Source organism: Galleria mellonella, unplaced genomic scaffold (genome assembly GCF_026898425.1).
Source record: "Galleria mellonella isolate WM207_F2 unplaced genomic scaffold, CSIRO_AGI_GalMel_v1 utg1674, whole genome shotgun sequence".
Taxonomy (NCBI): Eukaryota; Metazoa; Arthropoda; class Insecta; order Lepidoptera; family Pyralidae; genus Galleria; species Galleria mellonella.
The window spans coordinates 529,240-550,007 of NW_026442013.1; the positions used below are offsets into that span (position 1 = coordinate 529,240).

General features: G+C 34.4%; 1 protein-coding gene across 1 annotated transcript; it reads right to left on the reverse strand.

Annotated features, from left to right (window-relative positions):
- Positions 1–1,434: 1,434 nt before the first annotated feature.
- LOC113511356 (uncharacterized) lies at positions 1,435–20,306 on the reverse strand. Its single transcript, XM_026894981.3, has 4 exons — positions 19,593–20,306; positions 11,443–11,595; positions 2,997–3,180; positions 1,435–2,431 (listed from the first exon to the last, which is right to left on the reverse strand). The coding sequence occupies exons 1-4, from the start codon at positions 20,289–20,291 to the stop codon at positions 2,151–2,153; spliced, it is 1,317 nt and encodes a 438-aa protein (XP_026750782.2). The 5' UTR covers positions 20,292–20,306; the 3' UTR covers positions 1,435–2,150.
- Positions 20,307–20,768: the final 462 nt, after the last annotated feature.

A 20,768-nucleotide genomic window follows, 5' to 3' on the forward strand; every position in this document is an offset into this window, starting at 1 on the left:
TATCTTATTAAACAAATTAAAATTATTGTATGAAAATATAATAATATACCAAAAAATACAGTCCTGTAACAGACACACTGACAGCGGAGACACGTTAATAGGGCCCGTTGAGCACCCCTTGGAAACGGAATTATAATTAAGTAGAGATTTTTAAACCAATAACACTACTTTCTTGTCCGACTATACGTTTTACGACCAATCTAGAGTACGACGATTCTGGGTTACGACAAATCTGGAGTATGTCAAGTTCGGTACACGACGAACACGGAACAAATCTTTAAAATTGTATTAATACAAATGAAAATATAAATATGTAGTTACATTTAAACAAATCTGATTTATTTATATTTAGAATGTGAGAGAAATTTTAATTCAATTTATAGTTTGTAAAGAGTCTGAGGGGCCCCCTGAGCTTGGGAGCACCGGGGCACTGCACAGTGGGAACTTTGACTCCTTTTCATCTCATAAATCTATAACTTCCGTATTAATAAAGATATGTACATGATTTTTTTTTTCTGATAATCTTAAATATATATGCTTTTAAATTATGTATGCTTTGTGAGTAAAAATTTATTTCTAATAGTTATAAATAATATAGGAATACAAGAAATATAAATTTTGTAGACTTACACGACGAACTGTTTATAGTCTTTGTTCCGTGACTCTTGAGCATTTTTCTGAAAGTTGCCCAAGAGGCAAGACAGAAAAAAGACTTTCACAATGAATCAACATGATTTTTTTTTTTCACGAATCTTGTATAATGGATAATCTTTGTTATCAAACAAAATATATATGCAATTTTTAAATTATGTATGCTTTGTGTATTTTACTCTTTTTCTGGAATCATCAAAAAGTTCAATTTTTTATTGGAAGGTTTTCTTAAACTTGTTATGTATGGGTCAGAGGTATATAAAAGCGTGTAGAATATCTTCGTTAGTGGCTACCCTCGAACATTTTTTTCTTTTGAATATGCTGTTATAAGTGTCGGTTCATTACGAAGATTACTGCGTATTTTACTCTTTTTTTCTGACGGCCATGGTCGTAAAATATCAACGATGAATGCTTCATCTACTTCACCACGTGACCTTAAACCCTGTACATATACATCAAGACAGGAACACGGTCATCGTACAAATCTGTTAAAATTGTATTAATACAGTAAAAATGACATTAAACCAAATATAAATATGTAGTTACATTTAAACAAATCTGATTTATTTATATTTAGAATGTGAGAGAAATTGTTTAATTCAATTTATAGTTTGTAAAGAGTCGGTTATGAGTAAAGAATAGGTCTGTATGGAAATGGGAACTAAATACCGCAAAAAATAAAATATAAAATAATAATTGAGACAAAAGCTTGACAGAGAATCTCAAATAAAGAAAAAAATCTTAATATACGTACTTAGAAAAAAACATTCTCACCATGGGCACTGCACTGCCCCGCTAGCCCTCCGGTAGCTACGCTAATGGCTTAGTTCCATAGTATTTAGTATAAATCTCATTTCTGGTGAGTGTAGACAGAATAATATTGTTAGAAATTAAAATTACCATTTAATATATTTGGTTCGTCTAGCTCGGGCTATAAGTCTGACAAGAGCAATCCCTGACCTAAATTGTTATTTGGCCATAATTATGTCCCTAAAATTTCCATAGTGTAAACCTTATATTTCTAAAATACACACGTGTTTTCGATATATATCTATAAATCACTCAAAGGAACATTTGCTTCGCTTATAAAATGTATGTCTCTATTAATATTTTTCGACAAATCGGTCGCTTATCTAAACAGTATTTAAATTTATATTTTAAATTGTTTGTTTTACAATAAATAATGTGAACATGAAGCTAACAGCAAAAAGTTTACATAAATATTATCATATTAACAAAATGTTGCCAATTTTTCATTGTACATAATTACAGACATATCATTAAGTACATACAGTAATTATTATTGTATGTACCTGATAATATTACTGTGTTGAAAGTGAGTTTCGTGTTTAAATAATTTAGAAGATTGAGTTTGCGTGATGACAAAGAAAGACAATCGAAATTAGGACTTAATAATACCAAATATCACTGGGAGATTTTATACAACTAAACGATATGCTACAAAAGTCTACAGTGTATCACTAGCAAATAATTCGAGGCTAAACCTTCTCTTCCGGCAGCTGTAGGGGCAAGCTAGCATCCTCTGGTCTCTTAGCAGATGCAGCGGCTGCAGCAGCGAGCGCCCTGCGATGTCTTTTTTTCGTTCGCTCTTTATGGAAGTAGAGTCTAAGGTAATGGCAGGGGAAGACTACGCATTCACCAGCAGGCTCCTCCGCATCTATGTATACTCCCCTCACGAGAATCGAGTTGGAGCAGTTGAGGAGGATCAGTAAAGTGAGACTGATGATGTGGGAACACCAATTGCTGAGTTTTGGCGTTTCTGCGTTAGAAAATGTTATAACATGTTATAGTTAAATGGTCAAATAATAGTTGGGTATGTGATGACTCTATTTCTTTTTCTCTTTTTATAAAGTTTTTAAGAGAAATGTTTTTGCCTACTATTTCTATATTGGCAAAAGGTTAGTGTTAGGATTTCAGTTTTGGTTACGAAAAGAAGTTACGTTTGGTTATAAAAAAAATTAATAACCCATTTTATAAAGTTAATGTAACAAGAATAATTAAAGATAAAATCGACATTAATTTTAACAAAACCAGTTATTTTGATCTAAAAACTAAACTACTTAACCGATTTTAAGAATTCAGATTAAGAAATAAAAAATTTACAAGTCGGTTTAAAACTTACAAGGTAACAGACATAACAATACTACAGAATTAAGACCTCCTTTTTTCAAGTCTATTGAAAATATGGTCTTCTTTTATAGGTTTTAAAAGTAAATAATAAGAAATCTTTAGTAATCTGTTCTGTTTAACTAGAACTAAATTACTGATCATTTTAACATAAAAAAATTGCTTTATTTAAACATAATTTTAAAGAAATAACTTACCAGGAAAGAAATATACATCGAGCAGGCCCCAAACGCCACGCCATACGTTGACAGTAGCGATGAAGGAGACGAGGTGGTATACGTCAGCCAGCAGCAGCCTGGGGGCACCGTGGAGCCTCGCAGCCGCCCAACGAATGGGGGCTTGTAGAGCAAACGTGATCACCACCATCGCATAACCGACTATCTGTTGGAGAAGAGACATTTTCTGGTTTCATTTCTGCCATGCTTTCAACCAGTGATCTGTTGGAAAAGTTGGAACATTTAGGCAACTACTGAGGGGTTTAATAGTAGGAGAATGACTAGTGAGTATTTAAATATATTGGTCTTCACGTCAGGTCTCGATAGAAAGAATCAAGCGCCAAAGAATTTAAGATCCTAAGGGTCAGTATCGACCATAAACATGGTCACATAAGGTTACAAATAATATTACATGAGCGTGCTATAATGTTATGTATTAAAGTGTAAAGATTAACGTATTCAGATATGAATGATTAGATACTGAATGATCGAATTTGAGTTGTTGACTGGAAGTTTGACTAAAAGAAATAAATTGTGTTCCCCAAAAAAAACCAACTTCAATTGTGGCAAACCCAGTTATTTTAATTAGGAAACTAAACTACTGAGCCGATTTTAATAAAATTCCTATGGAACTAATCTGTAAGCATATCCTTTCAGATAAAGAAAGAATTGTCTAAGTCGGTTTACAACTGACGGTGTTATGAGGTAACAAACAAAAAAATACAATCGATTTGAGAACCGCATTCTTTTTGAGGTCGATTGAAAACTGAACAAGAACAAAGAATTAAGTAGATTTACATGAATTTGAGTAAAATAAATTGTTTTTAATGTAGATTTACACTAAATAAACAAAGAGCATACAACGAAAGTTAAACCAACAAGTAAGTAGTAAGTAATCAAAAATATTCCTAAAGAACTAGTTACTATTCGATCTTTTTTTCTATATGCACATTACTTACACTTAATAATCCAACTTTTGTTGTATAATTTCTAAACATATAATGTAAGGAACTACATCATCATCATCATCATATCAGCCATTATCTGTCCATTGCTGAACACAAGCCTACCCCATAGACTGGTAACGTCATATAAGGAACGGTCCTGAGCCACCTGCATCCACTGATTTCCTGCAATCGACTTGAGGTCGGTTAGAGGGGGCACTACATTGTTTGCAAGTACTTGTGTTCCTTTGATGAAATACTGGAATGGACGTGGCCAACCCAGCCCATCTTTAAATAATACACCTACACCAAAGATAAAATTTGATCCTTTGTAACAAATCGACACGGAAAAACCGAGTCGAACGTTCACCGACTACTTTATCTATATTGTTTATTCTATGGCGACAGGGATGATCATTAAAAGATTTACAAATTAAAACCTTAATTGCATAGATTTAAAGATAGTATTTATTTACCAACGCAGCAAAATGTAACATATTTGTATAGCCGTGGAAACGACCGCTCGAGATACCAAATAAAGATTGCGTTTATGTGAACGTATAATAATATGTTAATCTATTTAAATACTGACTGCATAGTTTTACTTTCTAAATTAGAATAATATCTATTAATTGTCTAATTGTTCGCCGTGTGGTCCAAGCATAGAGTATAAGGCATAGAGAAAGAAAGGATTGGCTCCCTTTCTTTTCCGTAGGTGTCGTAAGAGATAACTAAGGGAAGTTAATATTCGAGGGATGGGCAGCAGCGTCCCTCTTAGAATATCACCAAAAACCTAACTACCCTAGTAACTAACTAGTTGCCAACCCGCCTGCCAAACGTGGCAACTCAGTAATTACCACCTTAGGCAGGCGAGGCAAGCAGTGCAAAAACCCCGTTATAGGGGAGGCCTATATTTTGGCAGAGGACAATTAATAGCTTATATCGTCATAGTCGTAGAATACTGACGGATCTTTATATGTAACATTCGTCAGATCCGTCAGTATTCTACGACTATGACGATATGATGATGATCTAGTTGTTGTTATACAAGTGATAGGTACCTCTGTTTATCCCACCTAGTATTAAGTCGTGGACATTTACATAATATACAGTATTTTGTTAATTTTTTTTTATCTTACAATATAAAGAAAAACAATAGAAAAAACAATGTAAGTCTGTAAATAAAAATATGTGCCTTCATTCCAGTTTGACTTTACAATAACTCAACATTGGCATGCTTATCTTTATAAACTAAAATAGCTCAGGAAATAGTTTAGGAACTATTTCGTTAATAATGAAAATGTAAAATACATAACATACTAAATTATAATACAATGTAAGTAGGGGGAAAGGGATTGTTAGTAATGGAGACTGAGAATCCCTTTGCTAGCAATATACCCAACCAGGTCGACCTCCTCGCAGTTCTCCCTGGAAACTATCATGGTAATTCCTGATGAATTCATCATGATGGGCTAACTGGCCTGTTTTCATTCTCATCTATCACCTTTCACTGGTGCTCCGCCAGCGTATCCCATTAGCGCAGGCGGGGTTACCATACCATTTTCACCCATCAAAAACAAAATACAATGTAAGTATAAACTATATAAGTCGGTCTTTATAATCACTTCTTAAAATACCAGTCTGGTAGGTAAATTTATTACTTACTCGTTTATGATTATTACGCATATATGTACATTGCTATATACAAGTATACATAAGTACCTAATGCATAATTATATTATAATCTGAGAATAAACCGAAATAACATATATGTATTTATACGCCACCAAATTAAAAAGATAAAGATCCGCTGTCTGAGTCTAGACAAAATTTGAATAGGTCAAACAATGTAATCCTGTCATAAAATATCAACCATACTTTGATATTACGATTCGGTTATTGTAGTCAAAGTGGATATATTGTGGAGGAAATCCGGACTATTGTACGATTCATGTACCTGTCCGTTAAATATAGTTACACGTGTTTTAATTAGATATGACAATTATAAACATTGATAATGTTCATTAAATAATTGTTCATGACGTCTATCACAGTATAGGTATTTTTTTTTCATGAGTGAGAATAAAATGGTAACATCGCTTGCGCTATCGATGTACGCTGGTCGGGCAGCAGTGAATGATGATAGGTGAGGATGGAAACAGCGGGTCTACCATGAAATGAAATTCCGAATATTCGGACTCGATTTCGTGTTTTTATTTATACCAAAATCGGACCAATAAATAGAGTTTAACGTTTTCTTCGTTATACATCCTATCATAAAAGTACAAAGTAACAATATTTTAACATTTTTAATATATCCAATCGGCATGTATTATGTAATTTTAACAACAAATTTGTGTTTCGTTTGGCTCCGAAATTTCGGAAAACATTTCATGGTAGGCCCTCTGTTCAGTTGATTCCTTGTAATGAATTTAATTATATATATTCTTTATTGCACTTGTAAATTACATTGTTAATGCATTTATAAATATTGTGAGCAAGGGTGGACTTATCTCTGACAGAGATCTCTTCCAGTGAACTCTATGCAGTTAGAAAGCATGTTGTTAGCGGGCAGCTAAAGTGCTACAACTATTAATATTTAGAGTACATAAACAAATATACATATTTCCCACGATATACATAATAATACATAATTAACCACAATGGTTTCTATGGGAATCGCATGGAGGTCGATCTGATAGGTATATTGCTAGCAATGGGACTATCAGACTTCATTATTAACAATCCCTTTCCCCACAGTATCGGTATATTACCTATATACCCACCACTTTCCATCAGGCGGGCCCTCAGATTCTTTATGCAACTTGGAATGGCAAGCAAGACTGTTTGCCATTATAATTTGCATAAAAATCCACTAATATAGTATTTTTTTAGTGGGTGATAATGTAATGGTAACACCACCCGCGCTATCGGTGTACACCGGCGGGACATCAGTGAAGGATGTTAGGTGAAGATGAAGCAGGTCAGTTAGCCCATAGTGACGAATTCAACAAGAATTGTTCACGATGGTTTCCAGGGGGAACCACGTGGAGGTCGACCTAATAGGGTATATTGCTAGTAATGGGGCTGTCAAACTCCATTGCTAACAATCCCTTTCTCCCCTCCAAGATGTATTTATTCATTACGATGGGTTAACTGACCTGTCTTTCTCATCTATCATCTCTCACTGGTTCCCCGCCAGCGTATACCATTAGCACAGCATTACCATTCCATTATCATCCACAAAAAAAAAAATACAAATGAAATGAGTACCTCCTATAAATTAAATCGATCGAAAGCGTCAAAATCACTGCAAAAATGAACTCTAATACATTTGCTGTAAGGAAAAAACAGTTGTCACTTCATAGCTAGAACTACAAGAATGTTTTGGTGAAACGTTCATAGACGCTGTTTCAGTATTCAAAAATAGTTTGCAAATGATCTAATAGATCCTGCGACCGTCCACCGTTTAGGAACTACGGCAATGAGATAATCAGTACGCTTCATACCACAGTATTTACTAATAGTGCCGCATGTTTGTCTGTCCGTAAATGCGTCCCACGTGCACTTTCAATGTCATTATATGATACTGAATGTGTGAATATTTAGTATTGTGAGATTTTTTTTATACAACTTAGAATGGCAAACAAGCTGACGGCCTACCTGATGGAAAGTGGTAACCGTCGCTTATAGACATGAGCAGTATCATGGACATAACAGAGTATACTGTTTCGCCCATGATATCCCCATGCGTTACTATTGAGGACTCAGGTGTTATTCCTCTGTACCCTATAAATTCACGTCATATCCCACCTTTCAAACCGAAACACAGCCATGCAAACAACTGCTTCACGGTAGAAACACGAATGCGACAGAGGTACCCAAGCAATCGACTTTTGTACAAAATATGCCTCTAGTTAAATGAAATCTGTTGTTTTTTTTCTCTTTAATGATATTATACCAGCCGTTAACTACCGAGTTGTCAGTAAGGCTTTGGTGCTGTTTTAATACGTACATTACTGCCTTTTCCTCGACCATTAAGTTAAATTATTAGCCTCTTACGACACCCACGGAAAAGGAAGGGGTGGCCCATTCTATAGCAGGACTACACGACACAAAGTTGCCATTGCTAATATCTAATAATAAATATTAAACACTATAATATTTACTTAAAAAAAAGTATATGTACTTCTAGACTAATTTGTAATAATTAAACAAAATCATTCTTTAATCTGACGTCTGATTAAAGATATATACATACATATATACTAGTACAATTGATTATAAATGCCCCAGAGTGTTCAAATTTAGATAATATTATTTGATGGTAATCAAAATAAAAACATATTTTTATATCATCATTAATCAAAAATAGATAATATTTACGAAATTATATTAATAATTGCATCATATATAATTTGTAATAATCAGGAAAATCCGTGTAGTAATTTATTGTTTGTAATGTTATGTTATATAAATTATATAAATGTAAACAGTAGTGGACCAAAGGGTTATGGGGGGTAGTGAGACCTATTGTCTAACAAAAACACTAAAATTTATAGTCCTAGGTCTTGTAGTTATTAAGTTATGCTTTGTTTTCAAAATGTAGTGAAAATATCATCCAATTGTACCTTTTTGGAATTAGTATGAGATGTAAGATGTATTTAAAATAAAGTTTCAAAACGTTACGATATATTTTTTTACATCAGCTTCGTTAAAAATATCTTCTTTTAGATATGAATATAGCAAGATACTTATGCAAATAATCAATAACTAGGTAAAATTACAGCTAATGTGATTTATTAATAAGTTAAAAAAAAAAAACACCAAATGATGGCTTACGAATATAAAATATAGTTAATGATATTATTTATAGGTAAGTATGCGTATGAGTCTACTGAGAATGGGTTATCCAGAGCCAAGCGGGATATCGTTAAGGTAACACATAGGATCTATGAAATGATGGTATAAGGCAGGGGGAAGCACAAAAGATCCCGATGGGTCGACATGCAACGGCTTAGCTGACCCCATATGCGAATATAAGATAATGATAATGTAAATTAATTTTATTAATATTATAATCAATAATTCTCTTCTCTATATCAAAGGAACTGCTATTTTATGTCTATTAAAATTTATAATAAAATTCCCCAGCACTTCAAAAAATTACCACTTAATTATTTTAAATCCTTTGCTATTTGATAGTTATTTATCGCCTCTAAGTATTCAATTACAAAAATGACTAATTGACCATTGTTTCTATTCAATTAATGAATTTTTGAAAATAAAAGTGAAATGAGTAAATTAATTAATATTATAATAATATTGTTGACACTAATCACAGACCTACTAATACGTAGTACCTAATATCAAATGAGATGAAGTAAGTTAATTGACATGAAATTGTAATTGACATATTGTTTTGTTATAAGAATTGTTAATTTAATATTTAAGTATTTAAAATTTTGCATGCCTAATTGTGGCGAAATATGTAGACTTAATATTATTTTATCTATCTGTATATTTACCATATTACTTGCAAATAAATATTCATTCATTCATTCATTCATAAGTAAGTATTTTTTTAATATATTTTTTTACCTTTTGACTCCATAATGACTTCAATAATAACCGTTAAAAGCGTATTCAAAAGATTTAAGGTCATATTAGTATATGATTAATATTTGTCTCAATTAATTACGTCTCGATTACACGATGAAGTGATGAACTCAGTTTTGTATCACCCATAATATAATATAACTTGTTCTAATAGTTTATATTAAATATATAAAAGGAAGTGTAAAATGTAAACAGTGGTCTAATTTTACTCTTCATTTATATTTATACATGATAAGGTGACATCTTGTTCAACCGTAGATAAACTTTATAATTTAATTTATAAATTACAACTATTTATCCATAATTTAGTATGCGATGTTGTATTACTGTATACCTTGGGGGATAAAGACGAACGAGAGGAAGTACCAATTGCGGCAAATATAAATGGTCACTGACTCAATGCGCGGTACATATGACCTACATATATGCGGAAAGATTATGTTTCACAATAAAACACCGCAGTGCACGGGTTAGATTTTTAATTCACTTTTTTTGCACAATTTGAAACAATCATCATCATTTCAGCCATTATCCGTCCACTGCTGGACATAAGCCTCCCCCTTAGACTGCCATAAAGAACAGTCCTCAGCCACCTGCAGTCACTGACTTCCTGCAATACATTTCAGGTCGTCACTCCATCTAGTGGGGGGTCGTCCTACACTGCGTTTGCCCGTACGCGGTCTCCAGTCAAGAACCTTTCATCCCCATCGGTTGTCGGTCCTTCGAGCTATGTGACCAGCTCATTGCCACTTCACCTTTGTTTTATATATATATATACGAGTATAAGAAATACGATCTCTGTATGCCTATTCAATGTTCATAAAAGAATTATTCATGAAAACTGAAGCGAAACCGTTGTGAACACGAAAGTTGGCACATTATTATTATTATTTTTGCAATGATTTTGGCATGATTGAATGAATTGATGATGAACGATTTGGGTATAAAACATTTGATCTTATAAATTCAAAAGCTTACAATATCTATTTAGATCAAGCGTGCAAATATTACAATAATTTAGTTTTAAATTTTTTTGTAATATTTAAACATTACGAAATAATATAATAATAAAATAACATTAATTAAAATATTAAGAATAATACAATTAAATTTATTCGGTCGACTAGTTTAAATAGTAAAAATAAATAACAATTGGATATCAGATGGTCAACAATAAAAATGAGATGTACTAATAAAAATAAAGAAGTCAATAAGTAGAATATGTCACAAATATAACGATAATACGTACAAATCTCCACCCTTTCAATCCGATATAAAATCCCTAACAGAGTAAAAACACGATTCAACTAGCCATTCATGCAATTTTATTTTTTATTTTTTATATTCATTATATTGATTTTTTATATGAATTATATTTATTATACTCATCATGATACTTTATGTAACTATCTTTAACATTTGCCTTTATGTAACTATCCACCGCTAAATATAAGTCTCCCCCTTGAGAGGTTTTGCCAGTAGTTGCCACGCTTTGTAGGCGGGTTGGCAACCGCAGTTAGGCTTTGGAGATATTTAAAGAGGAAGGCTGCTGCCCATCCTTCGGCCTCCCTTAGTTGTTTCTTACGACAGCCTATTCTATGCCGGGACTATATGGCAAGAATAGACCACCATATTTTATTGTAACGTAATTTGATATTATCACAACGCGTAACTGAACTAAGGCAATTCTATGTTTATCGAAGATTTTACGTTTTAAAAACGGCCAAGAAGAAACTCAGCTGTTGTTTTTTTTTTTTCAAAAACTTGAATTTAAATAATTATGATTTTTTTTGCAAATCCAAACCACTACGATATGGTTTGTTTATAAAAAAATTTATTTTGTCAAAGAGGTCAAGGAAACTCACCAGTGATGTACAGCACGACGTGACCTTATCGTCAGGGTAGAGGAAGATGTCGAGCAACGCCCAGGAGCCTCTCCAGACGAACACCACCAGAGAGCCCACCACGGTGACTGAGAAGATGCAGTCCAGAACGTACAACATCGTCTCTCTGCTGCTCTGTAAATAATAACAGCCATGTTACATACCTGCTGTTACTAGCAACATGGCCATCCTACAAACTATCTTTTCTACATTTTGTACTAACTGTTCCCTGCAGCTTTGCCTGCGTGAATCTATATAATAAGTATGTTAAGTTAGTATGTAACCTACTCATGTACCAAACTTTATCCAAACGAATAAACAGCATTCGTTTAAAAACCCCAGCACATACCTCCGAGTACTACACCAAATCCTTTTCCGTTCAGGCAGTGCGCCTATGGAACTCGCTGCCACCGTCTATACGGAGTGCTCAATCCTTGGCTTCGTTTAAAGGACAAGTCATATTAAATTTTCTTTCACTGTAGTTACTCTTTTCCATTCCTTTGTAATTTTTGGACTAGATTTGTCATATTTCCTTGTGTGTACCCTAGCGATAAGGCCGCCTTTTGTACCTTTATGTGTATATTTTAATCTGTATTTATATTACTGTATTTCACTTGAATTATTCACTTGTCATTGTATATTTTTATTTATGGTGCAATAAAGAGTTAAATAAATAAATAAATAATAATTCGTTTAAGTATAACTGACTAATAAACATATAAACATACGTATAAATATTCAAACACCTTTATAAACTTTCACATTTATTATTACACACACACACACACACACACATATGGTATATATATACACATATTGTGAAGGAATTGAACCCACGACCAGCTGCAAAATATCAATGTAATCAACAAGTGAAAATAGAAATGGTAATGTAACAAAGACGGACGTTTTTTAGTGGTAAAGGAATTTTTACCCCACCTGCGTTATCGGTATACTCGTATGTTGACGGGGCACAAGTACCAGTTTATACATGAAAATAAAAGCAGATCGGTTGATCCATAGAGACGAATCCATAAAAAATATCTAGATGGTTTACAGAGGGAAACACTCATAACTATCTGCAAAACAATACTGATACTGTTGAAGAAGAGATAAGGAAATATAAATATAAATCATACAAATGTCCTGGCTGGAGCCTGGCTATTACTCACAACACAACAAAAGGGGTAACATGGACGAAACAGTATACTCTGTTATGTCCACGGTACTGCTCATGTCTATAGGCAACGGTTACCACTTTCCATCAGGTGGGGCATCATGTTTGCTATTCTAAGTTGCATAATAAAAGCAATCTACAAGGCTGACATGATAGCTTGTATTAAATCTTGACACTATAGCTTGAACAGCTTTACAAAGTCATTCAGAGACAGCTGTCAGTGGACCTCTCCTTAAAACGCAAATTTTCATACAAGATACTATCTGATTATGGCTGATATGGAAGAACCAATTGCAGATAATGAAATGAGAAAAACAAAAAAATATTACACTAGGTTTCACCCGCGATTTCGAGCACGTGACCGGGATATATTAATTGACGGGGGAAAAGCAGTTTATGTCCTTCTCTTTCCAATAGTTCTATACTAAATTTCATTGCGATTTTTTAAGCCAATATAGAACAAAAACAAAATATGATTTGAAGTGCCAAACATGCTAATAAGTACATATATACGTGTAAAAGAGCCCTCAGTTAAATTGAAAGTTCACCTTCTGGATAGGAACTTAAAATTTTTTTAGGCAACTTAGAATGGCAAACAAGCTGACAGTCCACCTGATTGAAAGTAGTAATCGTCGCTAAATACATGAGCAGTACCATAGACATAACAGAGTATAATGTTTCGCCCATGATACTCCCCATGCGTTGCATTTCCTGAGGACTAAGGTGTCATTCCTCTGTACTATCTGTACATAAAATAATTTTTTGTCTAGTCAGTTTTGCCTATTTTCAGACATTTTAGGGCAAGGTCAAATTGCACCTATGTTAAATAGGTCAAGGTCATTAAATTAATCAGTGCAGTACCTTCCACCGTGATTTGTGAAAATCTCAATAATAATGTTTATTTTTTTATACAACTTAGAATGGCAAACAAGCTGACGGCCCACCTGATGGAAAGTGGTAAGCGTCGCCTATAGATATGAGCAGTACCACGGACATAACAGAGTATACTGTTTCGCCGATGATACTCCACATGCATTGCCATTCCTGAGGACTCAGAATTCCTCTGTACTCTATAAATTCACTATAAATTCTACGTCTTGACTCCCTATTCCTGAGGACTCAGGTGTTATTCCTCTGTACCCAGTAAATTCACGCCAATAATAATTTTTTTGCCAAAATCATAGATAATATGATGTTTTGTTTTTTAATATTCAGTATGTTTTGCCATATTTACTCTTAATAAAATGCAAATGTTTATAGGTAGTATCCATCAAACATAATGAATCCGTTACATTATAATTTTAATATAATTAACATTGATTAACATTCTAATTTTAAATTATTTTAAATTAATATTTATACAAATACTTGTGTCAATATATTAAACCCAGAACAATGTTCTGTGTAATAGAATTGTTAAGGTATTTTTTTTTTAAGTTTAAACAGTATCTTCATCATCATATCAGCTGTTAACTTTCCATTGAGGAACATAGGCTATCCCCATAAGGGGAGTTTTGACTGTAAGTTCTCTTAGTTCCCTCTTATGACACCTACAGGACAGGAAGGAGTGGGCCACTCCTCCATTCTATACCGGAACCTACACGACGCAACGCAATGTATTAGAGCCAAATTAAAATTGATAAATAAGGTCTTAAACTTCACGCTGCACTCTCATAAGTAAATCAATGAAGCAGCATCAAAATCATTTACATTAAACTGGGATTTGACTGGAAGGAAGAAGTTGCATACCAAGCGACGGGTACGCCAAAATCTTTACTATGTTTTTTTATGTAACTTAGAATGGCAAACAAGTTGACGGCCTACCTGATGGAAAGTGGTAACCGTCGCCTATAGACATGAGCAGTACCATGGACATAACAGAGTATACTGTTTCGCCCATGATACCCCCCATGCGTTGCCATTCCTGAAGACTCAGAATTCCTCTGTACTCTATAAATTCACTATAAATTCTACGTCTTGACTCCCTACAAGTCTAAAAAGAGATAACAGCAGACCTCATATATGTTGTACACACACAAATACATACATAATTATATATACACAAACGCACACATACACACAGGCCTACTTGTTCGACCCCTTTAATAAAATCTGTTCCGACTAAAGATTGGATAAAATATAATAATTATCATACTGACAATCATTACTATAAATCCCGACGTGCGTAATAAGATACGCACTTATCAACAGCAATCATAATAGCAAAATATTATCAGGAAATACTATTGACTGGTTAAATTGGGCTAATCCATTGATAACCGACAGTACAGCATGACTCATCATTTCAGCCATTACCTGTCCACTGCTCAACATAGGTCTCCCACATAGACAGCTATAAGGAACAGTTCTGAGCCACCTACATTCTCCGACTCCCTGCAATATATTTAAGTGGGAGGTCGTCTTATACTGCGTTCGCTCGTACGGAATCGCCACTCAAGAATTTTTCTTTCCCATCGGTTGTCAATTCTTCGAGCAATCTGACCAACTGCTTATCCTTCGGGCTATGTCGGTTACTTTGGATTTTTTGCTGATCTTAGTTTCGGATTGTATCACGTAAAGAGACTCCAAGCATAGCCCTCTCCATAGCCCGCTGAGCAATTAGAAGCTTTTGCATACAGGCAGCGTGCCTGTATGCAAAAGCTTCGTTTTGCGTGTAGGACTATGTATCGGTTCCATAAGTCATCACAGAATGACTAATCCTTATTAATATTCAAAAATATATGAAAGTCAATTTATTTGTTACTTTATTACCGTATATCAACGGTTTAACAAATCACTAGGAAATTTCGTTTACGCTTAGTACATGAAGGATATAGGCTATTTGTTATTACGTCAGTAAACATATCCTGGTCACGCGGATTAACTCGCGGGTAAAAGTTAGTATATAAATAAAGATAAACGTTAGCTAAAATACTTTTATCGAACATTTATTGCTATAAATCGACATTTTTAGCCGACTTCAAAAAGAAGGAGGTTCTCAATCTGATTGAATTTTAAATCGATTTGGATTTTTCTTTTAGTGGAAAAACTATAGTAAGTATAGGATAGCCTCATAGAAATTTTATCAAAATGTATTCATTAGTATATAAAACAATGTAATTGATTTTTCCCACAACTGAAGTCGGCTTCTTCTTTGGAATACAATCTTAATTACATTTAAGCGTAATTTTCTTATACCGTAAAAATGTATAAAAAATATTCTTTCTCTTTAAAGGATATTTAAAAGGAGGTCCTCATATCAGTTTGAATAAGAATTTGTTTGTGCGTGCAGCGTGTGTATGCGTGTGTGCGTGTGTGCGTGTTGGGGTTGTTGCGTGTGTGCGTGTGTGCGTGTGCGCGTGCGTGTGTGCGTGTATGCATGTGTGCGTGCGTGCGTGCGTGCGTGTGTGTGTGTGTGCGTGCGTGCGTGCGCGCGCACGTGTGTGTGTGTGTGTGTTGTTTATTTGTGTATGTGTGTATGCGATTGAATTTTATTTTTTGCAAAAATAAATGTATTCGTTCTGCGTATAAGTTTAAAAATCTTTTGCTTGGTGTTTTTTATCCTTATGAATGAAATGAAATTAGTATCAAAGAGAAATTATGGTCCATAAAAGCGCTGAGACTGTGGTTTCAATATATTTAATCAACGTCAAAAAAGAAAGTTCTCAAATCAAGTTGCATTTTTTATGTTCGTTACCTTAGAACACCATCAGTTATAAATCGATTTAGAAAAACTTTTTTCATTTGAAAGAGTACGACATGATACTTTCAGATTGGTCCTATAGAAATTTCATCAGAACTGGTTTAGTAATTTGGTTTTTAAATTAAAATAACCGATTTTGGTACAGTTGACGTAGGTTTTTTTTTTCTGTAAGACCAAATCTACCTGTCATTCTGTAGAGTTGGTAGTTTGTCGACCGTGTATTACCGCAATCTACCGCGGGTGCTGCATTTCAATAATTATAAATGCAAAATTCGCATTTACATTATAATATAATATATATTCTTTATTGCAATTGTAAGTTACATATAAAATAATGTATTTATAAATATTGTGAGCAAGGGTGGACTTATCTCTGACAGAGATCTCTTCCATTCAACCCGGTACAGTAAGAAAGCATTTCGTTAGCGGGCAGCTGAAGTGCTACAACTATTAATACATAAACAAATATACAGTTAAATAAAATATTACCTTATCAATAAATCATGTAAATACATTTTTACTAATGTCTTCAATTAGTTTTGCATGACATCGATTAGTTTGTATGACATCATTTAGCATGATAGATGATTATTATCAATATTCAAGATATCACTTTGTCATCGTTAAATCGTAGGTATTTACTATAAATGTGAAAGTTTGTTTGGATTTTTGTTACTCAGCCACGCATAAACAGTTTTTCTTTATAAAACAGGGAGCAAACGAACATTTAGTTCATCTGATGGTAAGTGATTACCGCCGCCTTTGAGCACCCGCAACGCCGTAGACATTGCAAGTGTACTTGCCTTTTGAAAGGAATATTTTTTTTTTGAAGATTACGATGTCGTATCAGTTCGGAAAATTGATTCCGAAATGTGCACCGTGGAAGACCGCTACTCAGTCAGATGGTTGAGATGGAACTTTAGTTTGTGGCGGTTGTACGATGGTGAAATTCAATCTAAACACTTCTTTAGAACACTGCCATGATTTCATGATCCCCTAATGATGACTTTTTAATCATTTAAAATATTTCTACATCCAAATTTGACAAACTTGAATATGAAATTGTCAGTATGCATACAGCAGGAAATTACGAGATTTGTCGTCGACACAGTAGACTGAAAATACTTGAATTAATAAGGACTTTAAGTAGATTTTGCTATTAAATTATTATTTGTTCTATAAAATTATTATTATTGTTTTAGTTGTGTAAATTATTAGTTGTTTAAGTATTGTTGTGATCGTAAAAAATAACTGAATAGATTTCAATATTTTATAAATCAGGATATTACTAACTAAAATTAATATTATATTAGAGTCTTCCACTTTCTTTCCCATGGGTGTCGTAAGAGGCGACTAAGGGAATTTATTGGTTGAGGGATAGGCGGAAACGTCTCTCTTAAGACATCACTGAAGGCTAACTATGGTTACCGGAGGGAAAGGGATTATTAGTAATGGAGACTGAGAATCTCATTGCTAGCAATATACCCAACCAGGTCGACCTCCTCGCGGTTCTCCCTGGAAACTATCATGGTTAATTCCCGATGAATTCATCATGATGGGCTAACTTGCCTGTTTTCATTCTCATCTATCACCCTTCACTGGTGCTCTGCCAGCGTATCCTGTTAGCGCAGGCGGAGTTACCATACCATTTTCACCCATCAAAAAAAAACTATGGATACCAATCAGTCTACCAAGCGTTGCAACTATTGGCAAAACCCACCAAAGGATAGGCCTATGTTCAGCAGTGAAAAGGTATGTTAAAGTGATATTAAAATCTGCGAATTACGTAATATATATTTGTAAACAGAACAATAACTGAGCATTTAAAATATTAATTTTCTATAGTTGAATATTTTTCCCCGCCCTGTCTAGTTTACTTATGTAAGTACAAACAAATATTCAGAACTTTTTTGAATTAATATACATTACTTTTAATATTATGTCACATGAACAAAGCAATCCAAATTATGGTACTAGCTGTAATCCGTAGATTACAGCTAGTACCATAATTTGGATTTTTTTTTATTAAAAATGCAGATTAATTAGAATAACGTAGATTAATATTAGAAAATTTACAGTTGATGTAAGAGCCTACCGTTCTTACAGTAAACTTTATCTATGGCAAAAGAAATTAATTGATATTGGCTGCAGAATTGATAAAATATTTGAATTGAGAAACATTTTTTTAATCAGTTAAAACTAAAAAGGTCTAAATACATATTATATATCTTTGATTGTGTAATTCTATAATTCTTTCATATTTAATAAAATATCTATTTAAATTTAGAAATAACCCCATGAAATTGAGTTTCTCCTGGTTATCTTCATCTTCCTACCCTTATCCCAATTATTATTTGGACTCAACGTAATATGTTTTTCTCTTCCATTCTTCTCCATTCGCAGTCACTTTTACCTTCACTCCCATTCTGGCCATATTCTCTTTCACACCCTTAGTATAGATAAACTAGCTGACTCGGCAAACGTTGTTTTACCATTTACATTATTTTTAGAACTATACGTGAAAATTTATCCTACTACAATTATATTGGATTGCCATCTTGCAACATTATTGCAGCATATAAAAATCGCGATTAAAAAACAGGGGTTGATCGTAAAACGGTAAAAATTTGAGAATGTATGTATTTTTAAATAATTTATAAAATAAAAATTGAAAATTTTGTCAAAATAATAAAAAATAATTTTTGGGGAGGGTCACCCTTATCATTGAGGGGTATGAAAAATAGATGTTGGCCGATTCTCAGACCTACCCAATATGCACACAAAATTTCATAAAAATCGATAAAGCCGTTTCGGAGGAGTTTGGTAACAAACACCGTGACACGAGAATTTTATATATTAGATATTTCTTTATAACATTTTAAAATTTTTAGTTTCTTCAAATTTCCTACACTTAAAATTATATTGAAATCGTTTGCAAACATTACATTCGAGATCCGTACACTTTGAGTATTTAATAATAACTAGTGTAATATACTCACGTCCTGTTGGTACCTGTAGATGAATGAATGGATAAAGTAAGTTATATCATCATCTACTCTAAACTGAATATACTTGACATTGACTTGATAAACATGAGTTCATCAGTCGTTTAAACCTTTTTACCGGCAACAAGCAAAAGATGCCATTACCACTAATAGGATAAACGACCACAAGAATAACTCGGACAGGATGGATACAATACGAGATAGGAGAAATAACTGCGCGGAATGTATTGAAGTCACACTGTATACTAACCGTGCGAAACATTGTGGTTCGGAACATTGTGGGAACGTCGAAGTAATCCTGGGGAGAGTCGACGGCGACAGCGAACGGCGCTGCGCATATGTTCCTCAGGGCCCTCAGTGCGGCCAAAGACAACGTCGCAGCCGCCGTCGTGGAAAGCAGCGTCCTCGCACTGTTTCCTGTGCACTCATTGAGAAGATTCCAAACTCCCCTCCAAGCTCCCACACACGCGACAGCCGCCAAACACGTGTACAATCTCGAGAATACATAATAAGTCAGTCTCCCCGTATCTGGATTGAGGAATTTGTGTAACTGCGATTGAAAAACACACACGAATATGTCATAGAACAATCCGAAGGCTGCGCAAGCGGCTGCGCTCATCACAGGGTTGTCGGGCAACACGTAAAGGTCCATTAGGGTCCATGTCGACTGCCAGTACGTGACGACCGCTGGCGCGACCACGACACTCGCGAAGAGGGCATCGGCGGTCTCTAGGAGGACGGCGTGAGCTCTGGAACCACTCGCGAGAGTGTCGGCCAGTCCAGCTGTGCTTCCACGCATGGCTGTTGTTAGAGTGCGACCAGACGGTACAGTACGCGAGTAGAGATTACTACATGTAATTGCATTATCACTGCCTCCCGCGCCGTGACGTCGCACACTGACGGAACGATGTTTCTGCGCGTGTTCCCTTTGCGATTTGAACGCGCTCATGCCGACTATACACTGGTGTCTGTGTTTATATACACTATTGTATCGATACTCATTATGTACAGATAATAAGGTCTTTTACTATTTTTCTACGTAATACTGATAACGCTGTTTTACGCGTCGACGATTCGAACTAAGCTGAGGTTTTTGATATGACACTGGGAAATATATGCTATAAGTATAAACAAACTGATTCCTCACACAAACCGCGCAATTAATTCAATATGAAAAATACAATATGAGTCTGTATCCGTAAGGTGAAGGAGTAAAAATATATTTTTAGTAATGACACAGAATACAGTGTGAGGCCCTCGACGTCCTTCATACGTTCCTTTTCTTGAAAACTATAATGTTATGTTTTTGTATCTTATAATTTCACCGCTATATTCCGCCCTTCAAATTAAAACACAGCCATGCCAGTGTCGCTGCGTCATTACAGAAACATGAATGGCCCGGGTGGGGGGAGGGGGTAGAGGTAAC

What these genes read in the sequence shown, in the direction of transcription:
- LOC113511356 (XM_026894981.3), bottom strand. Translation starts at nt 20,291, where the DNA reads ATGAGCGCGTTCAAATCGCAAAGGGAACACGCGCAGAAACATCGTTCC. An exon ending in CGTCGTGCTGTACATCACTG is followed by an intron (nt 3,181 to 11,442) that starts GTGAGTTTCCTT and finishes CTTCTCCAACAG; the next exon opens with ATAGTCGGTTATGCGATGGT. An exon ending in CGATGTATATTTCTTTCCTG is followed by an intron (nt 2,432 to 2,996) that starts GTAAGTTATTTC and finishes TTTCTAACGCAG; the next exon opens with AAACGCCAAAACTCAGCAAT.